Genomic DNA, 25,499 nt, shown 5'->3' with positions numbered 1-25,499 from the left:
TGTGAGAAGTACAGTGCTTGTATTCTGAATGTGGGAAGTACAGTGCTTGTATTCTGAATGTGAGAAGTACAGTGCCTGTATTCTGAATGTGGGAAGTACAGTGCCTGTATTCTGAATGTGAGAAGTACAGTGCTTGTATTCTGAATGTGGGAAGTACAGTGCCTGTATTCTGAATGTGAGAAGTACAGTGCTTGTATTCTGAATGTGGGAAGTACAGTGCCTGTATTCTGAATGTGGGAAGTACAGTGCTTGTATTCTGAATGTGGGAAGTACAGTGCCTGTATTCTGAATGTGAGAAGTACAGTGCTTGTATTCTGAATGTGGGAAGTACAGTGCCTGTATTCTGAATGTGGGAAGTACAGTGCCTGTATTCTGAATGTGAGAAGTACAGTGCTTGTATTCTGAATGTGGGAAGTACAGTGCCTGTATTCTGAATGTGAGAAGTACAGTGCCTGTATTCTGAATGTGGGAAGTACAGTGCCTGTATTCTGAATGTGAGAAGTACAGTGCCTGTATTCTGAATGTGGGAAGTACAGTGCCTGTATTCTGAATGTGGGAAGTACAGTGCCTGTATTCTGAATGTGAGAAGTACAGTGCCTGTATTCTGAATGTGGGAAGTACAGTGCCTGTATTCTGAATGTGGGAAGTACAGTGCCTGTATTCTGAATGTGAGAAGTACAGTGCCTGTATTCTGAATGTGGGAAGTACAGTGCTTGTATTCTGAATGTGAGAAGTACAGTGCCTGTATTCTGAATGTGAGAAGTACAGTGCCTGTATTCTGAATGTGAGAAGTACAGTGCTTGTATTCTGAATGTGGGAAGTACAGTGCCTGTATTCTGAATGTGGGAAGTACAGTGCTTGTATTCTGAATGTGGGAAGTACAGTGCCTGTATTCTGAATGTGAGAAGTACAGTGCCTGTATTCTGAATGTGAGAAGTACAGTGCCTGTATTCTGAATGTGGGAAGTACAGTGCCTGTATTCTGAATGTGGGAAGTACAGTGCTTGTATTCTGAATGTGGGAAGTACAGTGCCTGTATTCTGAATGTGAGAAGTACAGTGCCTGTATTCTGAATGTGAGAAGTACAGTGCCTGTATTCTGAATGTGAGAAGTACAGTGCCTGTATTCTGAATGTGAGAAGTACAGTGCCTGTATTCTGAATGTGGGAAGTACAGTGCTTGTATTCTGAATGTGGGAAGTACAGTGCCTGTATTCTGAATGTGGGAAGTACAGTGCTTGTATTCTGAATGTGGGAAGTACAGTGCATGTATTCTGAATGTGAGAAGTACAGTGCCTGTATTCTGAATGTGGGAAGTACAGTGCCTGTATTCTGAATGTGAGAAGTACAGTGCTTGTATTCTGAATGTGGGAAGTACAGTGCTTGTATTCTGAATGTGGGAAGTACAGTGCCTGTATTCTGAATGTGGGAAGTACAGTGCTTGTATTCTGAATGTGGGAAGTACAGTGCCTGTATTCTGAATGTGAGAAGTACAGTGCCTGTATTCTGAATGTGGGAAGTACAGTGCCTGTATTCTGAATGTGAGAAGTACAGTGCCTGTATTCTGAATGTGGGAAGTACAGTGCCTGTATTCTGAATGTGAGAAGTACAGTGCCTGTATTCTCAATGTGGAGATGTTGCAGTTGGAGGGATATATGAATTATGGCATCAGCCCACTTCTGGCAAGACAGTGAATGAATAAATGATGATGAATGTGTTTTCTTCTTTGAGTTTCCTTGCTTTGGTGAGAGAATGCTGTCATTGAGGTAAACAATACAAAATGCTATTGAACCTATATAAGTGAATACTTCGGTCTGAATATTTTGGTTACTTTTAAAATGAGACAACCGAGCAAGGGTGGTTGGGTGTCAGTAGGGAGTGCCAGGTATGAGTTAGTAGGCCTACTACAGTGCTTCTGTATTTTTAGCAAGAAATAAAGACAATGGAAATATAAACACAAATGCAGTATAATGTGATCCTGCATTTGTGTTTATATTTCCATTGTGTCGGTATTTTATACCATTTATTTCCAAGAAATAAAGACAAGCGATTTAACCCTTAAACGGTCCAAACGTATATATACGTTTTTTCAACATTTGAAAGTATGTAAAAAAACGTAGATCTTCTTTCTTGTTTTACATGTAAAAATGTGCAAAAAAAAACTTTTATCTACATTTTTTTTTGTTATTTTTGAAAATATGTAAAAAAAAAAAGTAGATCTACTTTTGTAGCATTATGAATTTGAACGTCGATTTGTTTGGACCTTATAAGGGTTAAGAAACTATATTTGTGGTCACCTTGAAATAATTCAAGTTTTTATTTGGTGTAGATTTTTCAAGAATGACTGTCAAATGTATGGATGTATGTGTGTGTGTGTGTGTGTGTGTGTGTGTGTGTGTGTGTGTGTGTGTGTGTGTGCGCGTACGTACGTACTCGCCTAGCTGTGGTTGCAGGGGTCGATTCACAGCTCCTGGCCCTGCCTCTTCACTGGCCACTACTGGGTCTCACTTCCTGCTCCATGAGCTTTTTCATATCTCTTCTTAAACTATGTATGGATCCTGTCTCCACTACATCACTTCCCAGACTATTCCACTTCCTGACAACTCTGACTGAAGAAATACTTCCTAACATCCCTGTGATTCATCTGAGTCTTCAACTTCCGACTGTGACCCCTTGTTGCTGTGTCCCCATCTCTGGAACATTCTGTCTCTGTCCACTTTGTCAATTCCTCTCAGTATTTTATATGTCATTATCTTATCCCCCCTATCTCTCCTGTCTTCCAGTGTTGTCAGGTCAGTTTCCCTTAACCTCCCATCAGAGGACATACCCCTTAGCTCCAGGACTAGTCTTGTTGCAAACCTTTGGACTTTCTTTAGTTTTCTTACATGCTTGGCTAGGTGTGGGTTCTAAACTGGTGCTGCATACTCCAATATGGGCCTAATGTACACAGTATACAGGGTGCTGAATGATTCCTTATTAAGATGTCTGAATGCTGTTCTTAGCCCTTTCAGGGTCCCCAGGCCCTCTCCAAGAATTGTTCTCAGGGTCGCCAAATTTTCAAAAAAAAAAAAAAAAAAAAATTCTTGTGAAAAGATAGAGAATCTTTTCCTGATCATAATGACACCAAAAGTATGAAATTGATGGAAAACTTACAGAATTATGCTCTCGCGAAGTTAGCGGTCTCGACGATGTTTACGCATCGGCGATTTTGCCCACTTCGAGCCCTATTTTCAGCCAATTCCAGTGTACTAGTCGACAGAAATCATAACTATTTTGCTAGAACTTCATTTTTTCTATCGAATGAGTACAAGAAACCACCCATTTATCGATTTCAACTATCCAATAAAGTGGTCAGAATTTAGCAATTTTGCCAATTTCACGCAAATTTCAAAAGATGCCAATTTCTGAATAGGGTCCAGAATAAACAAGAAAGACATTCCTGGCACTAAAATAACAAGTTCTCTGTTCGTTAGTCACATCCCCAGGCCCCTCTTATATTTCTTTGGCTTTCCACTTTGAATTTTTATTCTTACAAAAAATTGAAGATTTACTGTTATGCAGACTACTGCATTAGTGTAGAAATGGTATAAATAATATCAGCGCACTTGTGAAAAAATATTAGACTCACCAGTTGACGTGTATTGGACGCGTGGCATGATTTGTCTACTTTTGACTTTGGTAAAAATCGAACATTTCTGCTACTTTGAGCTCAATTTCAAGGTACTTTTCATTGTAAAACCAGTCAAAATCATCTCAATTTCTGTAATATGTCTTCCATTCTATAAAATGAGACCAGGAAAACTAGAATACGTACAACAATAAATACCATACGAAAATACGGTCAGTTTTTTTTTCTCATTACGCACTGTGTGCTGCAGGACTTTTTTTATACTGCGCACACTGACCACATAGACCCATTCTTTCATATGTAGGCCTACCAGCTTTCTCTCACTAGATTTGAGGGCACTAGAATTTAGGTGTACTAGTACTTCAAAAACCCTGGGGCATAAGCCGTACTAGTACGGCCGAAACCCTGAAAGGGTTAGGTTTGCTAGGTGCCTGTATGCTGCAGCGGTTATTTGGTTGATTTGTGCCTCGGGAGAAGTGCCCAGTGTAATACTCACCCCAAGATCTTTTTCCTTGAGTGAGGTTTGTAGTCTCTGGCCCCCTAGACTGTACTCAGTCTGCAGTCTTCTTTGTCCTTCCCCAATCTTCTTGACTTTGCACTTGGTGGGGTTAAACTCCAGGAGCCAGTTGCTGGACCAGGCCTGCAGCCTGTCCCAATCCCTTTGTAGTTCTGCCTGGTCCTCGTCCAGTTGGATTCTTCTCAACTTCCCATCATCTGCAAAGAGGGATACTTCGGAGTCTATTCCTTCTGTCATGTCATTCACAAATACCAGAAACAGCACTGGTCCTAGGACTGACCCCTGTGGGACCCCACTCATCACAGGTGCTCACACTGACACTTCGCCATGTACCATGACTCGCTGTTGTCTTCCTGACAGGTATTCCCTGATCCATTGTAGTGCCTTCCCTGTTATCCCTGCCTGGTACTCCAGCTTTTGCATTAATCTCTTGTCCCTCTGGTCCCTCTCTCAGGACCCATGGAGAGATGTTATTTGGCCCCATTTCCTTTGAGGTATCTAGCTCACTTAGCAACCTCTTCACTTCTTCCTTGGTTGTATGTATTGTGTCCAACACTTGATGGTGTACCCCACCTCTGTCTTTCTGGAGTCTGTTCTGTCTCCTCTGTGAACACTTCTTTGAATCTCATGTTGAGTTCCTCACATACTTCGCAGTCATTTAATGTGATCTTTCCTCCTTCCTTCCTCAGCTTGATTACCTGGTCCTTGACTGTTGTTTTCTTCCTGATGTGGCTGTACAACAATGGGTCAGATTTGGCTTTCGCTACTATGTCATTTTCATATTGTCATTGGGCCTCCCTTCTTACCTGTGCATATTCATTTCTGGCTCTACAACTTCTCTCCTTATTCTCCTGGGTCCTTTGCCTTCTACACTTATTCTATTCTCTAGCACACTTGGTTTTAGCCTCTCTACACCTGTGGGTGAACCAAGGGCTCATCCTGGCTTTCTCGTTATTTCTGTTACCCTTGGGTACAAACCTCTCCTCAGCTTCCTTGCATATTGTTGTCACATATCCCATCATCTCGTTTACTGACTTCCCTGCCAGTTCTCTGTCCCACTGAACCCCATGTAGGAAATTCTTCATGCCTGTGTAGTCCCCTCTCTTGTAGTTTGGCTTCATTCATCCTGCAATTCCTGCTTCCCTCTCCATTTGTAATTCTAATTCTACACTGGCCCCAAGGGGTCTCTCATGTTATGTCCTCAATGTCTGCACTACTCAAGGTGAATACTAGGTCCAGTCTTGCTGGTTCATCCTCTCCTCTCTGGTAGTGTCCCTTACATGTTGGTACATGAGGTTTTCCAGCACCACCTCCATCATCTTAGCCCTCCATGTGGTTCCAGGTTCTCCCAGTCAGTTTCCTTGTGGTTGAAGTCAACCATAATCTGCAGCTTTGCTCTCCTTGCATGAGCCCTTCTGGCCACTTCAGCCAGTGTGTCAACCATCGCTCTATTACTCTAATCATACTCTTGCCTTGGCCTCCTACTGTTCTGTGGTGGGTTATACATCACTGCAGTTACCCCTTGGGACCTCCAGACTGAAGCATTCCTATTATGTAGTCTCTTGCTTCTTTTGTGTGTGTGCACGCACATGTGCGTGCACGTGTCTGCGTGTGTGTCCATGTGTGTGTCTTCACAGCAGTCATTCAGCCAGTTACACAAGGAGAGAATATATTATTGATTACCCTCATTAATATGATATGATCCTCAGTAATAGATACTGACAAATTGCTTCAGAAAGACATGTAAACAAACACCAGGACATATTTATTAGAGAACGTTTTGGTCCTGAGACCTTGATCACGGTCCTAGGACTGAAATGTGTTCTAATAAATACATCCAGTGTTTGCTTACGTGAATTTCTAAACCTTCATTAGTAGAGACCTAAGTGAAACTAGCAAAAGCTTTTTGAATGCTCCTTTGTAATGTGGGTTAAGTTTGAAGTACATGTGGTTTCAAAATGGCTCAAGTATATAGACGTAAAACATTATTTTCTAATGAGCCACACAGTCATTAAAATTAATTCTTGGAAAAAAAAAAAATGTCGAGTATGTTATTAGATATTAGTAAAGACTCCGATAAATTTATTCCAGTTTGTCAACAATTAATATTTTTTTTAATTCTTTCTAGTTGTGCCCTGTAAAACTTTTATATGTAACTTGAAAAAGGCTTTAATTCTAGACTAATTATTGTTTTATTAATAATGTAAGGATAAATTTAATGATAATAGAATAAAATATCACTGTTCACATTACATTATTTTCTATGCTGAATAAATGGATCTGCTCTTGTTAAACTATACCTTACAAAATACCCTTAGCATGTCAAAATTAATCATATTTATTAATTATAATCATTCTCCATGTATGTACATACATAAATGTTTATACACATGCACACCTGGGTCATGATTATGAACAAAATATTGGAAATTCACAATACCGTGGCTAGAGCAATTCTCCGAAAACCTTCACAGTAAATCCTCAGCTTACAAACATGTCAAGAATCTTCAGCATTGTGTATATTATTATTATACCATTATTGTGTATAATATCCTGTATAATATCGTATGTCTTGCTACTTCTACTTACATTTAGGTCACACTACACATGCTTGTACACATTTACGTATACACACTCATCTGAGTTTTCTTCGATTTTATCTTACTAATTCTTGTTCTTGTTTATTTCCTTTTATCTCCATGGGGAAGTGGAACAGAATTCTTCCTCCATAAGCCATGCTTGTCGTAAGAGGCGACTAAAAATGCTGGGAGCAAGGGGCTAGTAACCCCTTCTCCTGTATATATTACTAGAGTTGAAAAGAGAAACTTTTTTTTTTGGGGGGGGGGAGGCCACCCTGCTTCTGTGGGATACACCTGGTTTGTTGTAAGAAGAAGAATATCGTTATTATACAGACGGTACCCAATGTGTTTGTAAGTTGAGGACTTAGTGTACTTAGGTGAGGAATCTTATGATGATGTTTTGATCCATTCTGGATCATATTCAAGTTAGTAATGTTGGTAGAATTGCAAACAATATGTTAGTTTAATGGCAACATGTGCAACTAATGTGACATTTTATTGTGGCAATGATTTGCTCTCCAGGAACTTGGGCTTGATAAAGCTCCTGGAGAGCGAAACGTTGCCACAGTAAAATATCACATTAGTTGCACATAGGTCCTTTTACCTAACATATTGTCGACTTGTGACTTGTCAGTGGTCCATGGCAGACCAAAACATCATAATTAGGTTCCTCTCCAGGTGCAGGTTTTTGTTCAATTATTGAACGAATTTTCTGGCAAACTTTCAATAACGAGTACATTAAAGTAATATATGTATTATAGATTTCAGTTGCTTTTGTTTGAGAGTACTTTCATTCTAGCTTGACAGTTTAAAAAGGTTTAAAAATCCACTATTTTGGTTGGATTTTGCTCTCATTACTTTCTTCTAAGGAGTTGACTCGATACTAATAAAAGGTTCTTGAGCCAAGGAATTGGAGTTGCCCTTCCACGAGTCAGACCTGATTATCTACCATTACCCAGGTGCTGTATGACTGTTATATATTTAGTGCTTTCCTGTGAGTATTTTAATATTTCACTCATTACTCAGGTTAACTCATCAGTACATCCTTCTTTTCAGTATTTTTAGGGTAAATAAGAACATGATAAAATTTATAATATATGCATCAGTATGTGGGAAGTATAGGTTCTTACTACAAAGATCATATCAAGAATCATAACTGCTAAATTCGGGTGTTGAAAAAGTAGTAATTAATTTTGCCGTGGTTGATAACTCCCTGAAAGGTAGCCAAGTCTTGATAAAGTCTCTGTACTCGTCAACCTATGTTTTGCTTGCTATTGAGGTTAATTATATTAAGGTATACCAACTTTGTCTTGGCGACGTGAAGGCGGTATTGCATTTTACGACTCATTACAGGACCTTTTAGAGACCCATAACCTGACATTATTGGCACTTTCACTCTTGCCTGTTGACCCATTCTTTACTACACTGTCTACCCAATAGTAACCCAAAATAATGCCATGGTACATGCAGTAATGACAAATTACAGCAAGAGCTTACTCAAAGTGTGGAAGTGCACTGTAATCTTCATCCAACTTTAGTTTTGCTACAAAAGGAGATTACAAGTTCTTGACTGTATAACGTATATTAAGCAAACATGTGGCTCATAATATACAAGTGTTTTAGGATACACATCTTTATATAAAAATTATTCACTTGAACCTCAGTCATGATTCATTGCTAAAGAATCGAATGCTCTTTTATTGCATTGATAGCTCAAAAAAAAATACAATTCTTTTTTGAGAAGTTATTTGAATGCTAGATAAATAAGGTTGTAGATTTTATTGGCTGCACTAGTTTTTCATTATTAGTAAATAGATTCAACACTGTTTTGTGCTCAGGTTGGTGGAGAATTTGTAAATTGGAATCAGTAAGGTATCAACAAGTTTTGATAACTGGTGTTATTCATATGAATGATATTACCATAGAAAGTGCAACTGAAACATTAGTTGTAGTTAAATTTGTATATAATTTTTCAGTTAGTGTATATTTAATTGATAACTTAGACACCTTGAGCGAGATGTGTCAGTTTGAGTAAGGCTAGGGAGTCCCTTGAAAATAATTGATAATTGACAACTTGAGGGACTTGTTGAAGGCTAGGAGATCCCTTGAAAAGAATTGATAATCGACAACTTTAGGGACCTGGATGGAAATAAATGGTATAAAATACCGACACAAGGAAAATATAAACGCATAAGCAGTATAATGTGATCCTTTATTGACAACGTTTCGCCCACACAGTGGGCGTTATCAAGTCACAAACAGATCTGTGTGTGACCGAAACGTTGTCAACAAAGGATCACATTATACTGCTTATGTGTTTATATTTCCAACTTTAGGGACTTGTTGGAGAAAGGCTAGGAGATCCCTTGAAAACAACCGAACGTCGTCTCGTAGTATAATATTTGTTACATTTTTGACATTACTGCAATAATCCTGCACTTAAATGCTCTCTTTGTCCTTACTACCGTAGTGTACTGACATTCCTTCATTTCTCTTTCTATCTCTGACTATTAACTGAAGAGGGATTCAAATTGCAGGTTTAAAGCTTCCTGACCCAAGAAGAAGCTCAAGATTACCAGGTATGTGGCTTATGACTTGCTAAAGCTTTATATAGATATATTATGGGTCTTAAAGCAAGGCTTAAAGGTGGAATGGATTCTTGAAAGTATTTATGGATATAGTGCCTTAACAAAAGCTTATTGCAGGATGAGCTTTTTCCTGGGACAGTTTTTCACTTTGTGTAGAGCTCTAGGGAACGAAATTGTCCCAATCAGAGCTTGTTCATCAGTGTCTTTTTCTTCATTATTACCAGCTGTACTCCATTTGAATCTAGTGAAGAACCAGTTGATCAGTAGTATTTCCTTGTATAAATTTTGTTTTTTTTCAAACTGGATTAAGAGAAGCCAAAAAAAACACCATTGAGCCTTGCTATTGCATGATCAGTGCAGCTGTTGTGGCATTCACAATCTTTGTATTTCACATTGGACATGCATGCTGTTAGACCTCTTCTCAAGTATAATATGGCACTAGAGGGTATTATATTATTGTGTGTTATACTAGATGCTAAATTTCTAGCCTTTTATTCATTTATGACATTAATTCAGCTAATTGTTTTGCATGTTTGCCGTTTAGATTTTCCTAGTTTTCAGCTGAATGTTTCATATTTTCCACAAAACACTTCAAAAATTATGTCCTCGCAGGACTTTTATATTATTCACACGTGCATTATTAAAACCTTGCAATTACACTCATGGGTTTTTAGGAGATTTCAAAAGTAGAATGACTTGGAGAGCGTATAAATCAATTGGGGAAGGGAGGCAGGGTAGGTGTCATCGCCGAAAAGGTTGGAGGAAGAGGGTAAAGGAGGTTTTGTGGGCGAGGGGTTTGGACTTCAGGCAAGCGTGTGTGAGCGTGTTCGATATGAGTGAATGGAGATGAATGGTTTTTGGGACCTGACGAGCTGTTGTAGTGTGAGCAGGGTAATACAATGGACCCCCGGTTTATGATATTTCATTCCTGAAGTATGTTCAGGTGCCATTACTGAATGAATTTGTTCCCATAAGGAATATTGTGAATTAGATTAGTCCATTTCAGACCCCAAACATACACATACAAATGCACTTACATAAATACACTTACATAATTGGTCGCATTGGGAGCTGATCGTAAAGTGGGGGTCCACTGTATTTTGTGAAGGGATTCAGGGAAACTGGTTAGCCAGACTTGAGTCCTGGAAATGGGAAGTACATACAATGCCTGCACTTTAAAGGAGGGGTTTAGGATATTGACAGTTTGGAGGGACGTCTAAACTGTTGTATCTGAGCACCTCTGCAAAGACAGTGATTATGTATGGGAGACCCTTTTGGGTCACCCTGCCTCGGTGGGAGCCGGCTGATGTGTTAAAAAAAAAAAAGTCTTGAGTGTACCTGGTAAAGTGTATGGTAAGAGTTATTATTGAAAGAATTAAATTGTAAGATGGAGAGTAGGATAGCAGATGAACAAGGAGACTTAAGGAAGGATAGGGGGTGTTTAGACCAAGTGTTTACAGTGAAACATATAGGTGAACAGTATTAAGATAAGTGTAAAGATGTTTTTGTGGCATTTATGGATTTGGAAAAGGTGTATGATAGGGAGGATATGGGGGCAATGTGGCAGATGTTGCAAATGTATGGAATAGGATGTAGGTTATTGAAAGCAATGAAAAGTTTTTACGAGGATAGTGAGGGGTCAGGTTAGAGTATGTAGGAGAGAGGGAGATTATTTCCCAGTAAAAGTAGGCCTTAGACAAGGATGTGTGATGTCACCATGGTTGTTCAGTGGGGTTGTAGGAGAAGTGAATGCTCGGATGTTGGCAAGAGGTTTGGGGTTAAAAGATAAAGAATCTAACACAAAGTGGGAGTTGTCACAGTTGCTCCTTGCTGCTGACACTGTGCTTTTTGGGAGATTCTGAAGAGAAATGGCAGAGGTTGGGGGATGAGTTTGGTAGGGTATGTAAAAGAAGAAAATTGAAAGTGAATATAGGAAAGAGGAAGGTGAGTTTACCTGGAGATGAGGATAACAAAAAATTAGGTAATGAGAAATTAGATATCAGACTGGAGGGAGAGAGTATGGAGGAGGTGAATGTATTGAGATATTTAGGAGTGGACGTGTCAGCAGATGGGTCTATGAAAGATGAGGTGAATCATAGAATTAACGAGGAAAAAAGGTGAGTGGTGCACTGAGGAGTCTGTGGGGACAAAGAACTTTGTCCTTGGAAGCAGAGAGGAGAATGTATGAGAGTATAGTTATACCAATGCTCTTATACGAGTTTGAAACACGGGTGGTGAATGTTGTAACAAGGAGAAGGCTGGAGGCAGTGGAGATGTTGTATCCGAGGCCAATGTGTGGTGTGAATATAATGCAGAGAATTCGTAGTTTGAAAATTAGGAGGAGGTGCAGGTTTACCAAAACTATTATCCAGAGGGCTGAGGAGGGGTTGTTGAGGTGGTTTGGACATGTAGAGAAGATGAAACAAAATAGAATGACTTTGAGAGTGTATAAATCTGTAGTGGAGGAAAGGCAGGGTAGGGGTTGGCCTAGGAAAGGTTGGAGGGAGGGGGTAAAGGAGGTTTTGTGTGCGAGGGGCTTGGACTTCCAGCAAGCATGCGTGAGCATGTTAGATAGGAGCAAATAGTTTTTAGGACATGATGTGTTGTTGGAGTGTCAGCAAGGTAATATTTATGAAGGGATCCAGGGAAACTGGCAGGTCGGACTTGAGTCCTGGAGATGGGAAGTACAGTGTCTGCACTCTGAAAGAGGGGTGTTAATGTTGCAGTTTTGTAACTGTAGTGTAAAGCACCCTTCTGGCAAGACAGTGATGGAGTGAATGATGGTGAAAGTTTTTCTTTTTCGGGCCACCCTGCCTTGGTGTGAGACAGCAGATGTGTTAATAAATAAAATTACAGAAAACAAAGCAAGTTAAAATTTCAGTAGTGTGTGTGGTATCAAAATAATAAAAATAATCTGTAACTAGAAGATGCAGAATACCAGAAAGAAATGAATGCATATTCCAGACAAACATTAAATGTATTTTTTTAATGACACTATTTTTGTACAGTGATAATGTGCGAGTGTGGTGAAAGTGTTGAATGATGATGAAAGTATTTTCTTTTTGGGGATTTTCTTTCTTTTTTGGGTCACCCTGCCTCGGTGGGAGACGGCCGACTTGTTGAAAAAAAAAAAAAAAAAAAAAAAAATTTTTGTACAGACGTACATAAACCATGGAGTAGGTGGGGGTTAGACCCATGGCAAGCAAGTTCTAAAACTCCAAGCTAGGTACCGTATTTCGTGGCTTATTAGATGCATTTTTTTTTTTCATGTCTCCAAGAACCAGCCTGCACCCTATAAACTGAAGGTCAGTGATGGGAGCTATAAGTTTTGGGTGTGGGGTGGGCTGCAGCTCTACCAGTTATGTCCGATGCTGAGACATTGAAACAAATCTTAAAAACCGTGAAATACAGTATATATACACACACTTTCTATTATTATTAATTATTATTAACACACTGGCCGATTCCCATCAAGGCAGGGTGGCCCAAAAAAGAAAAACTTTCACCATCATTCACTCCATCACTGTCTTGCCAGAAGGGTGTTTTACACTACAGTTTTTAAACTGCAACATTAACACCCCTCCTTCAGAGTGCAGGCACTGTACTTCCCATCTCCAGGACTCGAGTCCGGCCTGCCAGTTTCCCTGAATCCCTTCATAAATGTTACTTTGCTCACACTCCAACAGCACGTCAAGTATAAAAAACCATTTGTCTCCATTCACTTCTATCAAACACGCTCACGCATGCTCGCTGGAAGTCCATGCCCCTCGCACACAAAACCTCCTTTACCCGCTCCCTCCAACCTTTCCTAGGCCGACCCCTACCCCGCCTTCCTTCCGCTACCGACTGATACACTCTTGAAGTCATTCTGTTTCGCTTCATTCTCTCTACATGTCCGACCCACCTCAACAACCCTTCCTCAGCCCTCTGGACAACAGTTTTGGCAATCCCGCACCTCCTAACTTCCAAACTACGAATTCTCTGCATTATATTCACACCACACATTGCCCTCAGACATGACATCTCCACTGCCTCCAGCCTTCTCCTTGCTGCAACATTCATCACCCATGCTTCACACCCATATAAGAGCGTTGGTAAAACTATACTCTCATACATTCCCCTCTTTGCCTCCAAGGACAAAGTTCTTTGTCTCCACAGACTCCTAAGTGCACCGCTCACCCTTTTTCCCCTCATCAATTCTATGATTCACCTCATCTTTCATAGATCCATCCGCTGACACGTCCACTCCCAAATATCTGAATACATTCACCTCCTCCATATTCTCTCCCTCCAATCTGATATCCAATCTTTCATTACTTAATCTTTTTGTTATCCTCATAACCTTACTCTTTCCTGTATTCACTTTTAATTTTCTTCTTTTACATACCCTACCAAATACATCCACCAACCTCTCCAACTTCTCTTCAGAATCTCCCAAGAGCACAGTGTCATCAGCAAAGAGCAACTGTGACAACTCCCACTTTATGTGTGATTCTTTATCTTTTAACTCCACGCCTCTTGCCAAGACCCTCGCATTTACTTCTCTTACAACCCCATCTATAAATATATTAAACAACCACGGTGACATCACACATTCTTGTCTAAGGCCTACTTTTACTGGGAAATAATCTCCCTCTTTCCTACATAGTCTTAACTTGAGCCTCACTATCCTTGTAAAAACTCTTCACTGCTTTCAGTAACCTACCTCCTATACGATACACTTGCAACATCTGCCACATTGCCCCCCTATCCACCCTGTCATACGCCTTTTCCAAATCCATTATACTATGTTAATTCTTTATTTCACATTCTCTGCATACTATAAGCAGATTGCGGATGGACGTATTAGTAGCCTTCAGCTTATTCACTGCAACACTTCAAGACCTGCTTAATGCTCAAACTGGTATTAATATTAATAACAAAAAAACGCACAATACCGTGACTGGAACGATATACAAATAACCCGCACATGAAAGAGAGAAGCTTACGACAACGTTTCGGTCCGACTTGGACCATTTACAAAGTCACACTAACCAGAAGCGGAGCAGGACTGCTATATATAGGCAGGAAGAGGTGGTGGTAGTAGTAGTAGTAGTAGTAGTGGTACAAGAATGGTATATAATACCAACAAGATGAAATTAAGACATGCGCAACACCCGGGCATCCCTATCGTAGACGTTTCGCCATCCAGCCAGCCACTGGATGGCGAAACGTCCACAACAAAGGCACCCAGACGCCGCACATGTGTCTTAATTTCATCAGTAGTAGTAGTAGAAGAGGTAGTAGTAGTGGTAGTGGTAGAATTGGGGAATAAGGAGGACAAGCCAGTCAAATACAAAGGAAGGGGAGCACTGCAAGAGAGCTAGGTGCCCACAGATGGAGAGCAAGAGCACAGAGGTGCGTGAAAGGGGAAGTGGTGAAATAAATGAAGAAGGAACAGAAACACGAGACAGAAGAGAGAAAGACAACCCAGAGGAGAAAAAGGAAAGAGGAAAGGGGAAGAGAGAGAAGAAGAAAAAGATAAAGAAAAAATGAGGAGTCAGGTTAAGTCACGGGTGTTCTGAAGTTTGGACCATTTTACAATGTAGTGGGAGAGGAAGGCATCTACAGAGACAAAGCCAGGACTAAGATTCATACAAGGAAAGTTGTGTATTAGAGAGGATTCAACTAGACGGTGACTGTTCGAGTTGGAAGTAGGGAAGACAGTTTTAGCAGAAGACCAGCCAATAGGATGATTGTGATCTCTGATGTGACAGAAAAGAGCATTGTTAGTGTCGGCAAGCCTAACACTAATCTCAACAATTCTCTCCGTCCCTTAGACATCAAGCTTACCTTCCGCCAGACTAACACTCTTCACACTAATCTCGTTCATACCTCTCCTCCCTCTACAGATGTTCCTGGTGTCTACTCTATTTCTTGCTCCTCCTGTCCTCTTCAATACTTCGGAGAAACTGGTCGATCTCTTTCTGACAGACTTAGGGAGCACAAAAATAGTGTTAGGCTTGCCGACACTAACAATGCTCTTTTCTGTCACGTCAGAGATCATAGCCATCCTATTGACTGGTCTTCCGCTAAAACTGTCTTCCCTACTTCCAACTCGAACAGTCGCCATCTAGTTGAATCCTCTCTAATACACAACTTTCCTTGTATGAATCTTAGTCCTGGCTTCGTCTCTGTAGATGCCTTCCTCTCCCACTACATTGTAAAATGGTCCAAACTTCAGAACACCCGTGACTTAACCTGACTCCTCATTTTTTCTTTTTCTTTTTCTTCTTCTCCCTTTTCCCCTTTCCTCTTTCCTTTTTCTCCTCTGGGTTATCTTTCTCTCTTCTGTCTCGTGTTTCTGTTCCTTCTCCATTTATTTCACCTCTTCCCCTTTCACGCACCTCTGTGCGCTTGCTCTCCATCTGTGGGCACCTAGCTCTCTTGCAGTGCTCCCCTTCCTTTGTATTTGACTGGCTCGTCCTCCTTATTCCCCACTTCTACCACTACCACTACTACTACCTCTTCTACTACTGATGAAATTAAGACACATGTGTGGCGTCTGGGTGCCTTTGTTGTGGACGTTTCGCCATCCAGTGGCTGGCTGGATGGCGAAACGTCTACGATAGGGATGCCCGGGTGTTGCGCATGTCTTAATTTCATCTTGTCGGTATTATATACCATTCTTGTACAACTACTACTACTACTACCGCCACCTCTTCCTGCCTATATATAGCCGTCCTGCTCCGCTTCTGGTTAGTGTAACTTTGTAAGTGGTCCAAGTCGGACCGAAACGTCGTCGTAAGCTTCTCTCTTTTATGTGCGCGTTATTTGTGTATGGTATTAATATTACTGTAATCAGGCTTTGAAATTCTCTTACCAACTTCTGCAGCTTTTCTGACACTCCCAATAGAATCTTCATCTGCAAACAACTGTGACAAGGTATACTATATCAGAATATTTAACATTTACCATTGTGACATGTCCTTATCTAAGACTATTCACTAATACCATTTTTTTTCCATTTTTTCTTCCCTACAAACCCTAATATTTGCTTTGCACACTATAAAAAGTGGGTCATAATAAGCGTGTATGCACCTGGAGAAGAGAGGAATGCAGAGGAGAGAGAGAGATTTTGGGAGATGTTAAGTGAATGTATAGGAGCCTTTGAACCAAGTGAGAGAGTAATTGTGGTAGGGGACTTGAATGCTAAAGTAGGAGAAACTTTTAGAGAGGGTGTGGTAGGTAAGTTTGGGGTGCCAGGTGTAAATGATAATGGGAGCCCTTTGATTGAACTTTGTATAGAAAGGGGTTTAGTTATAGGTAATACATATTTTAAGAAAAAGAGGATAAATAAGTATACACGATATGATGTAGGGCGAAATGACAGTAGTTTGTTGGATTATGTATTGGTAGATAAAAGACTGTTGAGTAGACTTCAGGATGTACATGTTTATAGAGGGGCCACAGATATATCAGATCACTTTCTAGTTGTAGCTACACTGAGAGTAAAAGGTAGATGGGATACAAGGAGAATAGAAGCATCAGGGAAGAGAGAGGTGAAGGTTTATAAACTAAAAGAGGAGGCAGTTAGGGTAAGATATAAACAGCTATTGGAGGATAGATGGGCTAATGAGAGCATAGGCAATGGGGTCGAAGAGGTATGGGGTAGGTTTAAAAATGTAGTGTTAGAGTGTTCAGCAGAAGTTTGTGGTTACAGGAAAGTGGGTGCAGGAGGGAAGAGGAGCGATTGGTGGAATGATGATGTAAAGAGAGTAGTAAGGGAGAAAAAGTTAGCATATGAGAAGTTTTTACAAAGTAGAAGTGATGCAAGGAGGGAAGAGTATATGGAGAAAAAGAGAGAAGTTAAGAGAGTGGTGAAGCAATGTAAAAAGAGAGCAAATGAGAGAGTGGGTGAGATGTTATCAACAAATTTTGTTGAAAATAAGAAAAAGTTTTGGAGTGAGATTAACAAGTTAAGAAAGCCTAGAGAACAAATGGATTTGTCAGTTAAAAATAGGAGAGGAGAGTTATTAAATGGAGAGTTAGAGGTATTGGGAAGATGGAAGGAATATTTTGAGGAATTGTTAAATGTTGATGAAGATAGAGAAGCTGTGATTTCGTGTATAGGGCAAGGAGGAATAACATCTTGTAGGAGTGAGGAAGAGCCAGTTGTGAGTGTGGGGGAAGTTCGTGAGGCAGTAGGTAAAATGAAAGGGGGTAAGGCAGCCGGGATTGATGGGATAAAGATAGAAATGTTAAAAGCAGGTGGGGATATAGTTTTGGAGTGGTTGGTGCAATTATTTAATAAATGTATGGAAGAGGGTAAGGTACCTAGGGATTGGCAGAGAGCATGCATAGTTCCTTTGTATAAAGGCAAAGGGGATAAAAGAGAGTGCAAAAATTATAGGGGGATAAGTCTGTTGAGTGTACCTGGTAAAGTGTATGGTAGAGTTATAATTGAAAGAATTAAGAGTAAGACGGAGAATAGGATAGCAGATGAACAAGGAGGCTTTAGGAAAGGTAGGGGGTGTGTGGACCAGGTGTTTACAGTGAAACATATAAGTGAACAGTATTTAGATAAGGCTAAAGAGGTCTTTGTGGCATTTATGGATTTGGAAAAGGCGTATGACAGGGTGGATAGGGGGGCAATGTGGCAGATGTTGCAAGTGTATGGTGTAGGAGGTAGGTTACTGAAAGCAGTGAAGAGTTTTTACGAGGATAGTGAGGCTCAAGTTAGAGTATGTAGGAAAGAGGGAAATTTTTTCCCAGTAAAAGTAGGCCTTAGACAAGGATGTGTGATGTCACCGTGGTTGTTTAATATATTTATAGATGGGGTTGTAAGAGAAGTAAATGCGAGGGTCTTGGCAAGAGGCGTGGAGTTAAAAGATAAAGAATCACACACAAAGTGGGAGTTGTCACAGCTGCTCTTTGCTGATGACACTGTGCTCTTGGGAGATTCTGAAGAGAAGTTGCAGAGATTGGTGGATGAATTTGGTAGGGTGTGCAAAAGAAGAAAATTAAAGGTGAATACAGGAAAGAGTAAGGTTATGAGGATAACAAAAAGATTAGGTGATGAAAGATTGAATATCAGATTGGAGGGAGAGAGTATGGAGGAGGTGAACGTATTCAGATATTTGGGAGTGGACGTGTCAGCGGATGGGTCTATGAAAGATGAGGTGAATCATAGAATTGATGAGGGAAAAAGAGTGAGTGGTGCACTTAGGAGTCTGTGGAGACAAAGAACTTTGTCCTTGGAGGCAAAGAGGGGAATGTATGAGAGTATAGTTTTACCAACGCTCTTATATGGGTGTGAAGCGTGGGTGATGAATGTTGCAGCGAGGAGAAGGCTGGAGGCAGTGGAGATGTCATGTCTGAGGGCAATGTGTGGTGTGAATATAATGCAGAGAATTCGTAGTTTGGAAGTTAGGAGGAGGTGCGGGATTACCAAAACTGTTGTCCAGAGGGCTGAGGAAGGGTTGTTGAGGTGGTTCGGACATGTAGAGAGAATGGAGCGAAACAGAATGACTTCAAGAGTGTATCAGTCTGTAGTGGAAGGAAGGCGGGGTAGGGGTCGGCCTAGGAAGGGTTGGAGGGAGGGGGTAAAGGAGGTTTTGTGTGCGAGGGGCTTGGACTTCCAGCAGGCATGCGTGAGCGTGTTTGATAGGAGTGAATGGAGACAAATGGTTTTTAATACTTGACGTGCTGTTGGAGTGTGAGCAAAGTAACATTTATGAAGGGATTCAGGGAAACCGGCAGGCCGGACTTGAGTCCTGGAGATGGGAAGTACAGTGCCTGCACTCTGAAGGAGGGGTGTTAATGTTGCAGTTTAAAAACTGTAGTGTAAAGCACCCTTCTGGCAAGACAGTGATGGAGTGAATGATGGTGAAAGTTTTTCTTTTTCGGGCCACCCTGCCTTGGTGGGAATCGGCCGGTGTGATAATAAAAAAAATAAATAACTATAAAAAAAAAAGTTAGTTTTCAACAGTTTACTGTTGTACCAACTGTTCCACACAGTTGCAACACTTAAAGAAAAAATTAAAGGCTCAATACTGTGACTTTGTAAATAGCCCAAGTCAAAACACTGTTGTAAGCTCCTCTCCCCTATGTGAGGGTTATTTGTGTATTACAACAATTGCTACAATGTACAGAGATCCACCTGCAGGACTTGATGAGTCCTGGAGGTGAGAAGTACAGTGCCTGCACTCTGGAGGGGTAGGAATATTGCACTTTGGAGGGGAATTTGAGCTGTTATGGCGGTGTACCTCTGGCCAGGGGGTGGTGATGTGAGTTATGGTGAAAGCTTATTCTTTTTCAGGGTCACCCTACCTCGGTGGGAGACGGCTTGTGCGTTATAAAAAAAAACACAAACATCTCATCCATTTTATTGTACTTATTTGCAAGCATCAATCGAACACATGTGACCCACTTATCCTCTTTCTTGCCTAATTCTATCTTCTTTTACAATTATACTTTGTCTCTTCAGTCACTCAATAACTCTTTATACGTATTTATCTTTATATTGTATCTTTATATATGCTTTTAAACTGTTGTATCTGGGCACCTCTGCAAAAACAGTAATTATGTGTGAATGAAGTGAAAGCGTTGAATGATGAAAGTATTTTAATTTTGGGGATTTTCTTTCGTTTTGGGTCACCCTGCCTAGGTGGGAGATGGCCGACTTGCTGAAAAAAAAAATATTTATCGAGTATACTCATGAAGGGATTCAGGAAAACTGGTTAACCAGACTTGTCATGGAGGTGGGAAGTACAGTGACTGCACTCTGAAGGAGGGGTGGAGGTGTGGTGCAGTTTATGAACTGTAGTATCGGCATGCCTCTGGCAAGACAGTGATTGAGTGAGTGATGATGAAAGTGTTTCTTCCTTTTCAGGCCACCCTGGCTCGGTGGGAAATGGACATTGTGCTGAAAAAAATTATTTTCCAATCATTTTTACTTTCATTACCTTTTTCTTTGTCAAGATAAGCTACACACACTGCCACTCTACTAGCACCTAACCTTCTTGCACACAGTGGATAAAAATACCAACTGTTCAATTTATTCTCGCCTGCTATCAGTATTTCACTAGAATCACAAAACACATATGCACACACATGCAAATCACGAGGACATATAATTTAATATGCAAAATACTGAAGGGGATAGATAAGATATAGAAGACCAAAACACACATGCAGACCATGAGGAGATATACAGTGGACCCCCGCATAACGCTCACCTCCGAATGCGACCAATTATGTAAGTGTATTTATGTAAGTGCGTTTGTACATGTATGTTTGGGGGTCTGAAATGGACTAATCTACTTCACAATATTCCTTATGGGAACAAATTCGGTCAGTACTGGCACCTGAACATACTTCTGGAGTGAAAAAATATCGTTAACCGGGGGTCCACTGTAATTTGATATGCAAAATGCTGAGGGGTGTAGATAATAATAATAAATTATAATATCTTTATTTCTACAAGTACATGTACAAGGTATACAGACCATAGCTGACCTCAGTGACATATGTATATAGAAAGCCGCTTGTTATGTAGAGCATTTGAGGCAAATTAGGTCAGTTTTGTCCCAGGATGTGACCCACACCAGTCCACTAACACCCAGGATGTGACCCACACCAGTCCACTAACACCCAGGATGTGACCCACACCAGTCTACTAACACCCAGGATGTGACCCACACCAGTCCACTAACACCCAGGATGTGACCCACACCAGTCCACTAACACCCAGGATGTGACCCACACCAGTCCACTAACACCCAGGATGTGACCCACACCAGTCCACTAACACCCAGGATGTGACCCACACCAGTCCACTAACACCTAGGATGTGACCCACACCAGTCCACTAACACCCAGGATGTGACCCACACCAGTCCACTAACACCCAGGATGTGACCCACACCAGTCCACTAACACCCAGGATGTGACCCACACCAGTCCACTAACACCCAGGATGTGACCCACACCAGTCCACTAACACCCAGGATGTGACCCACACCAGTCCACTAACACCCAGGATGTGACCCACACCAGTCCACTAACACCCAGGATGTGACCCACACCAGTCCACTAACACACAGGTACCCATTTTATACTGATGGGTGAACATGGACAGCAGGTGTCTTATGGAAACACGTCCCTAATGTTTTCCAGCCGTACCGGGCATTCAATCTCCAAACCTCAGTGTGTGAGCTGAGTATGCTAGCGACCGAGCTATGGGACACCTACATATACAAGACCCAGCTCTCTATAAACCAGGAAAGATAAAAAAGAGGACACATTTGGAAATGCACTATCACCTTAGCCATAGCAACATGAGCTTTTGAATTACAAAGTAAAAGTCAACTCCATGTTGGGGTTCATTGAGAAATAAAGAATACAAAGGCACAATACCGTGACTAGAACACTACACAAATAATCCGCACAGGAAAATGAAACAATGTCCAAATCAGACCGAAACATCGTCATAGGTTACATTTCCTGTGTTTGGGTTATTTGTGTTTCAGAAATAACTTGGAACAGAGTGAAATCGGAAAATTAAATGCTTAAGAGGCAATTAATATTTTTGTCTTGATTGATTTCCTTGCAGATTTTTTTCTCTGTGATTTGTTATACATTTTTCTCGATATAACATTGCTTGGTTGCATCAACAAAATATATGGTAGATTTAGAATATTCTTTCTCGTATAAGCTCAGTAAGTCAGGATAAATGATCAAAGTTTGAAAGAGGTAGCATTTTGTTTTCATCTGTGACATGGTATTACTTAATTGTCTGAAGACAGTATATTGTGGTTTAGAATACAGCCTCTCCTCACTTAATGACGGAGTTCTGTTCCTAAGACCACGCTCTTAAATTCGTCGCTAAGTGAGGAGCATACTGTAATGGTGGCAAGTTTGTGTCAACCATCTTTGATATTGTTTTAATGTCACCTTTGCACTATTTATAACATTTCTGGTATATTTTTAGATGTTTATACAGTAGTGTACTGTATATTGTAATAAACAGAATAGAGGAAATCAGCTCAAATATACATTATTTAGGTATGAATACTGGTAAGTCCGAGGCATCGGTAAACGAGTACGTCGCTAAGTGAGGAGAGGCTGTACAGTGAACACACTATTAAATGAACTTCTCCCCTCAAGTAAGGTTCGTTGATGCTGGTGAGGGGCTCTTGATCTAGGGAATTGGATCTGTGCTCCAGTTTCCTGAATTAAGCCTGAATACCTTCCATTCCCCCTCCCCCCCACAGGCTGTATAATCCTATGGGTTTAGTGGTCCCCCTTGATTATAAGAATAGTAATATTGAATGGACTAATTGTGGGGAGCAAGTGGCCGGTGATAGCATTTGTGGCGGATAAAGATGAGATAGTTTTGTCATGATTTTAACTAGTGAACAACTCTGTGAAATAAAGATCTTGTTCGTTGTTTCAAAATCGACTGACCCAGAGAATTTTGTCCCATATTTCCAGAGTCTGTTAACCCTCAAACTGTCTAAACGTAGATCCACGTTTACGTGCGTAGCACTGTGAACATAGATTTTTTTTTTTACATTTGAAAGCATGTGAAAAAACATAGATATAAGAACATAAGAACGAAGGAACACTGCAGAAGGCCTACTGGCCCATGCGAGGCAGGTCCAAGTCTCCTACCGGCTTAAGCCAATGCACCCAACCTAGTCAGGTCAGGTCACATTGACTTAAGGGAGGAACACGGCAACCGTCCTGGTAGCACAAGCTAATCAGGTCCAACTCACACCCACCCACATCCACTCATGTATTTATCCAACCTATTTTTAAAGCTACACAACGTTCTGGTCTCTATATACGTTCGGAGTGCTACGCACGTGAACATAAATCTACATTTAGACTGTTTAGTTAAAGGGAGGTCATTTAAATGGAGGGTGTAGTGATAGTGTAGATGTATTAAAACTCAGTGTGTCAGAGATGATGATCAACATTTAGGAGAGGAAAATTTTTATTTTAAAACACGCAAAAAAAAAAAAAGCCCTTTCAGCATCACAACTATAAAAATTTCTGACTGCATTTGCTTACAGAGGGACAGCACTTTATCATTTTGGAAAAATAATTTTTTTTCCTTCAATAGTATTTTTCCTGCTTTTTAAGTTTTCCTTCCTTGTAGTCAAATAATGTTAATGAAAAATGGTAAAATATAGTGGACCCCCGGTTTGCGATATTAATCTGTTCCTGAGAGCTCATCGTAAACCAAAACTATCGAAAAGCGAATCAATTTTCCCCATAAGAAATAATGGAAATCAAATTAATCCGTGCAAGACACCCAAAAGTATGAAAAAAAAAGTTTTACCACATGAAATATTAAGTTTAACCCCTTCAGGGTCCAAGGCCCAAATCTGAAGTGGTGCCCCAGTGTCCAAGAATTTTCAAAACAAAAATTTGTTATTTTTTCTTATGAAATGGTAGAGAATCTTTTTGTGAAGGTAATAAAACAAAAAGTACGAAATTTGATGGAAAATTTACGAAATTATGCTCTCGCGAATTTTGATGTGTCAGCGATATTTACGAATCGGCGATTTTGCAGACTTTGAGTCCCATTTTAGGCCAATTATATTATTCCAGTCAACCAAATTCCTAGCTATTTCACTAGTATTACTTCTATTCTATCGATTGAGCACAAGAAATCGCCAAGTCAACTGTTTCAACTACAAATTAAAGTGATCGGAAATTGTTAATTTGGCCAATTTAACACAAAGTTCAAAATATTCCAATTTCAAAATAGGGTCCAGAATAAACAATGTAGGTATTCCTGGAACTAAACTAACATTTCCTCTGTTCATTAGTTACGTTTTGAGGCTTTACAAATAAATTCCATTTTGATTTTTTATTCACATAATGAATTTTTATTCACACCAAAAAATAGAAGATTTACTGTTATGCAATATTGTAATAATTGTATAAATATCATCACCATATTTGTGAATGTATATTAGACCCACCAGCTGACGTGTATTAGACGTGTGAGGTTGTTTGTTTACTCTTCAATATCGGCAAAAATTTAACATTTCCGCCACTTTGAGCTCAATTTCAAGCCATTTCCAGTGCTAACACCAATCAAAATTATCTCTATTTCTGTAATATGTCTTCCATTCTATCAAATGAGACCAAGAAATCGCAAATACAACTATAAAAAACATACGAAAAAACACTGCGAAGTCGCTGTTTTAATCGAAAAATCATGATTTCAGTTTTTTTTCTCTCATTATACACAGTGTGCTGCAGGATCTGTTTTATGTGGTGCACACATACCACATAGATGTATTCTCTCATATCTAGGCCCAAATGTACCACTTACAGTTTATCAGAGTGAGCTGAGCTCATGACGTAGATCTACGGTTTGGACCCTGAACGTAAAGCCATAGATCTACGGGACGGACCCTGAAAGGGTTAATGCACACAAACTGAAGAAGACGTGCACAGTTAGTAGTACTCTGCTAACAATAGAATACATGACACTTACCTTTAATGAAGATCTGGTGATGATTGATGGGATGGGAGGAGGGGAGAGTGTCGAACTTATTGTTTAGAAGGGGAATCCCCTTCCATTAGGACTTGAGGTAGCAAGTCCTTTTCTGGGGTTACTTCCCTTCTTTTTTTAATGCCACTAGGACCAGCTTGAGAGTCACTGGACTTCTGTCGCACAACATATCTGTCCATAGAGGCCTATACCTCTCGTTCCTTTATGACGTTCCTAAAGTGGTTCACAACATTGTCATTGTACAGGTTGCCAACACGGCTTGCAGTAGCTGTGTCAGGGTGATTTTCATCAAAAAAGGTTTGCACTTCAAGCCACTTTGCACACATTTCCTTACTCTTTGAAGTAGGCAAATTCTTCAGTTTCTCTCTCCCCTCCTCCGAAGCAGTTTCCTCAAGTGTGGCCTCTTGCTGTTGAAGATGATCTAGCAGCTCATCAGTGGTTAGTTCGTCATTGTCCTCCTCCACCAACTCTTCCACATCCTCCCCACTAACCTCCAACCCCAAGGACTTCCCCAATGCCACAATGGATTCCTCAACTGGCATAGGATTCCCTTCAAAATCCCTTTTGTCTACACATTCTGGCCATAGTTTTTTTCCACGCAGAGTTCAAGGTCCTCTTAGTCACTTCCTCCCAAGCCTTACCTATAATGTTTACACAATTGAGGATGCTAAAG

The 25,499-nt window shown here is 40.4% G+C and overlaps 1 protein-coding gene across 3 annotated transcripts in view; it reads left to right on the top strand.

The window, feature by feature from the left end:
* LOC128697215 (SLAIN motif-containing protein-like) overlaps nucleotides 1-25,499 on the top strand; it is a 145,058-nt gene that overhangs the window by 51,424 nt on the left and 68,135 nt on the right. For 2 of the 3 annotated variants that reach the window (XM_053788776.2, XM_053788774.2), the window contains one exon: nucleotides 9,259-9,300. The exons of the other annotated variant lie outside the window; for it this stretch is intronic. In XM_053788776.2, the coding sequence (XP_053644751.1) occupies nucleotides 9,259-9,300 (42 nt within the window). The remainder of the gene's footprint in view (nucleotides 1-9,258; nucleotides 9,301-25,499) is intronic. 3 annotated transcript variants of the gene reach the window in all.

Source organism: Cherax quadricarinatus, chromosome 89 (genome assembly GCF_038502225.1).
Source record: "Cherax quadricarinatus isolate ZL_2023a chromosome 89, ASM3850222v1, whole genome shotgun sequence".
Lineage (NCBI taxonomy): Eukaryota > Metazoa > Arthropoda > Malacostraca > Decapoda > Parastacidae > Cherax > Cherax quadricarinatus.
The sequence above is the reverse complement of the archived record's forward strand: the minus strand, read 5'-3'. Positions and strand labels throughout refer to the sequence as shown.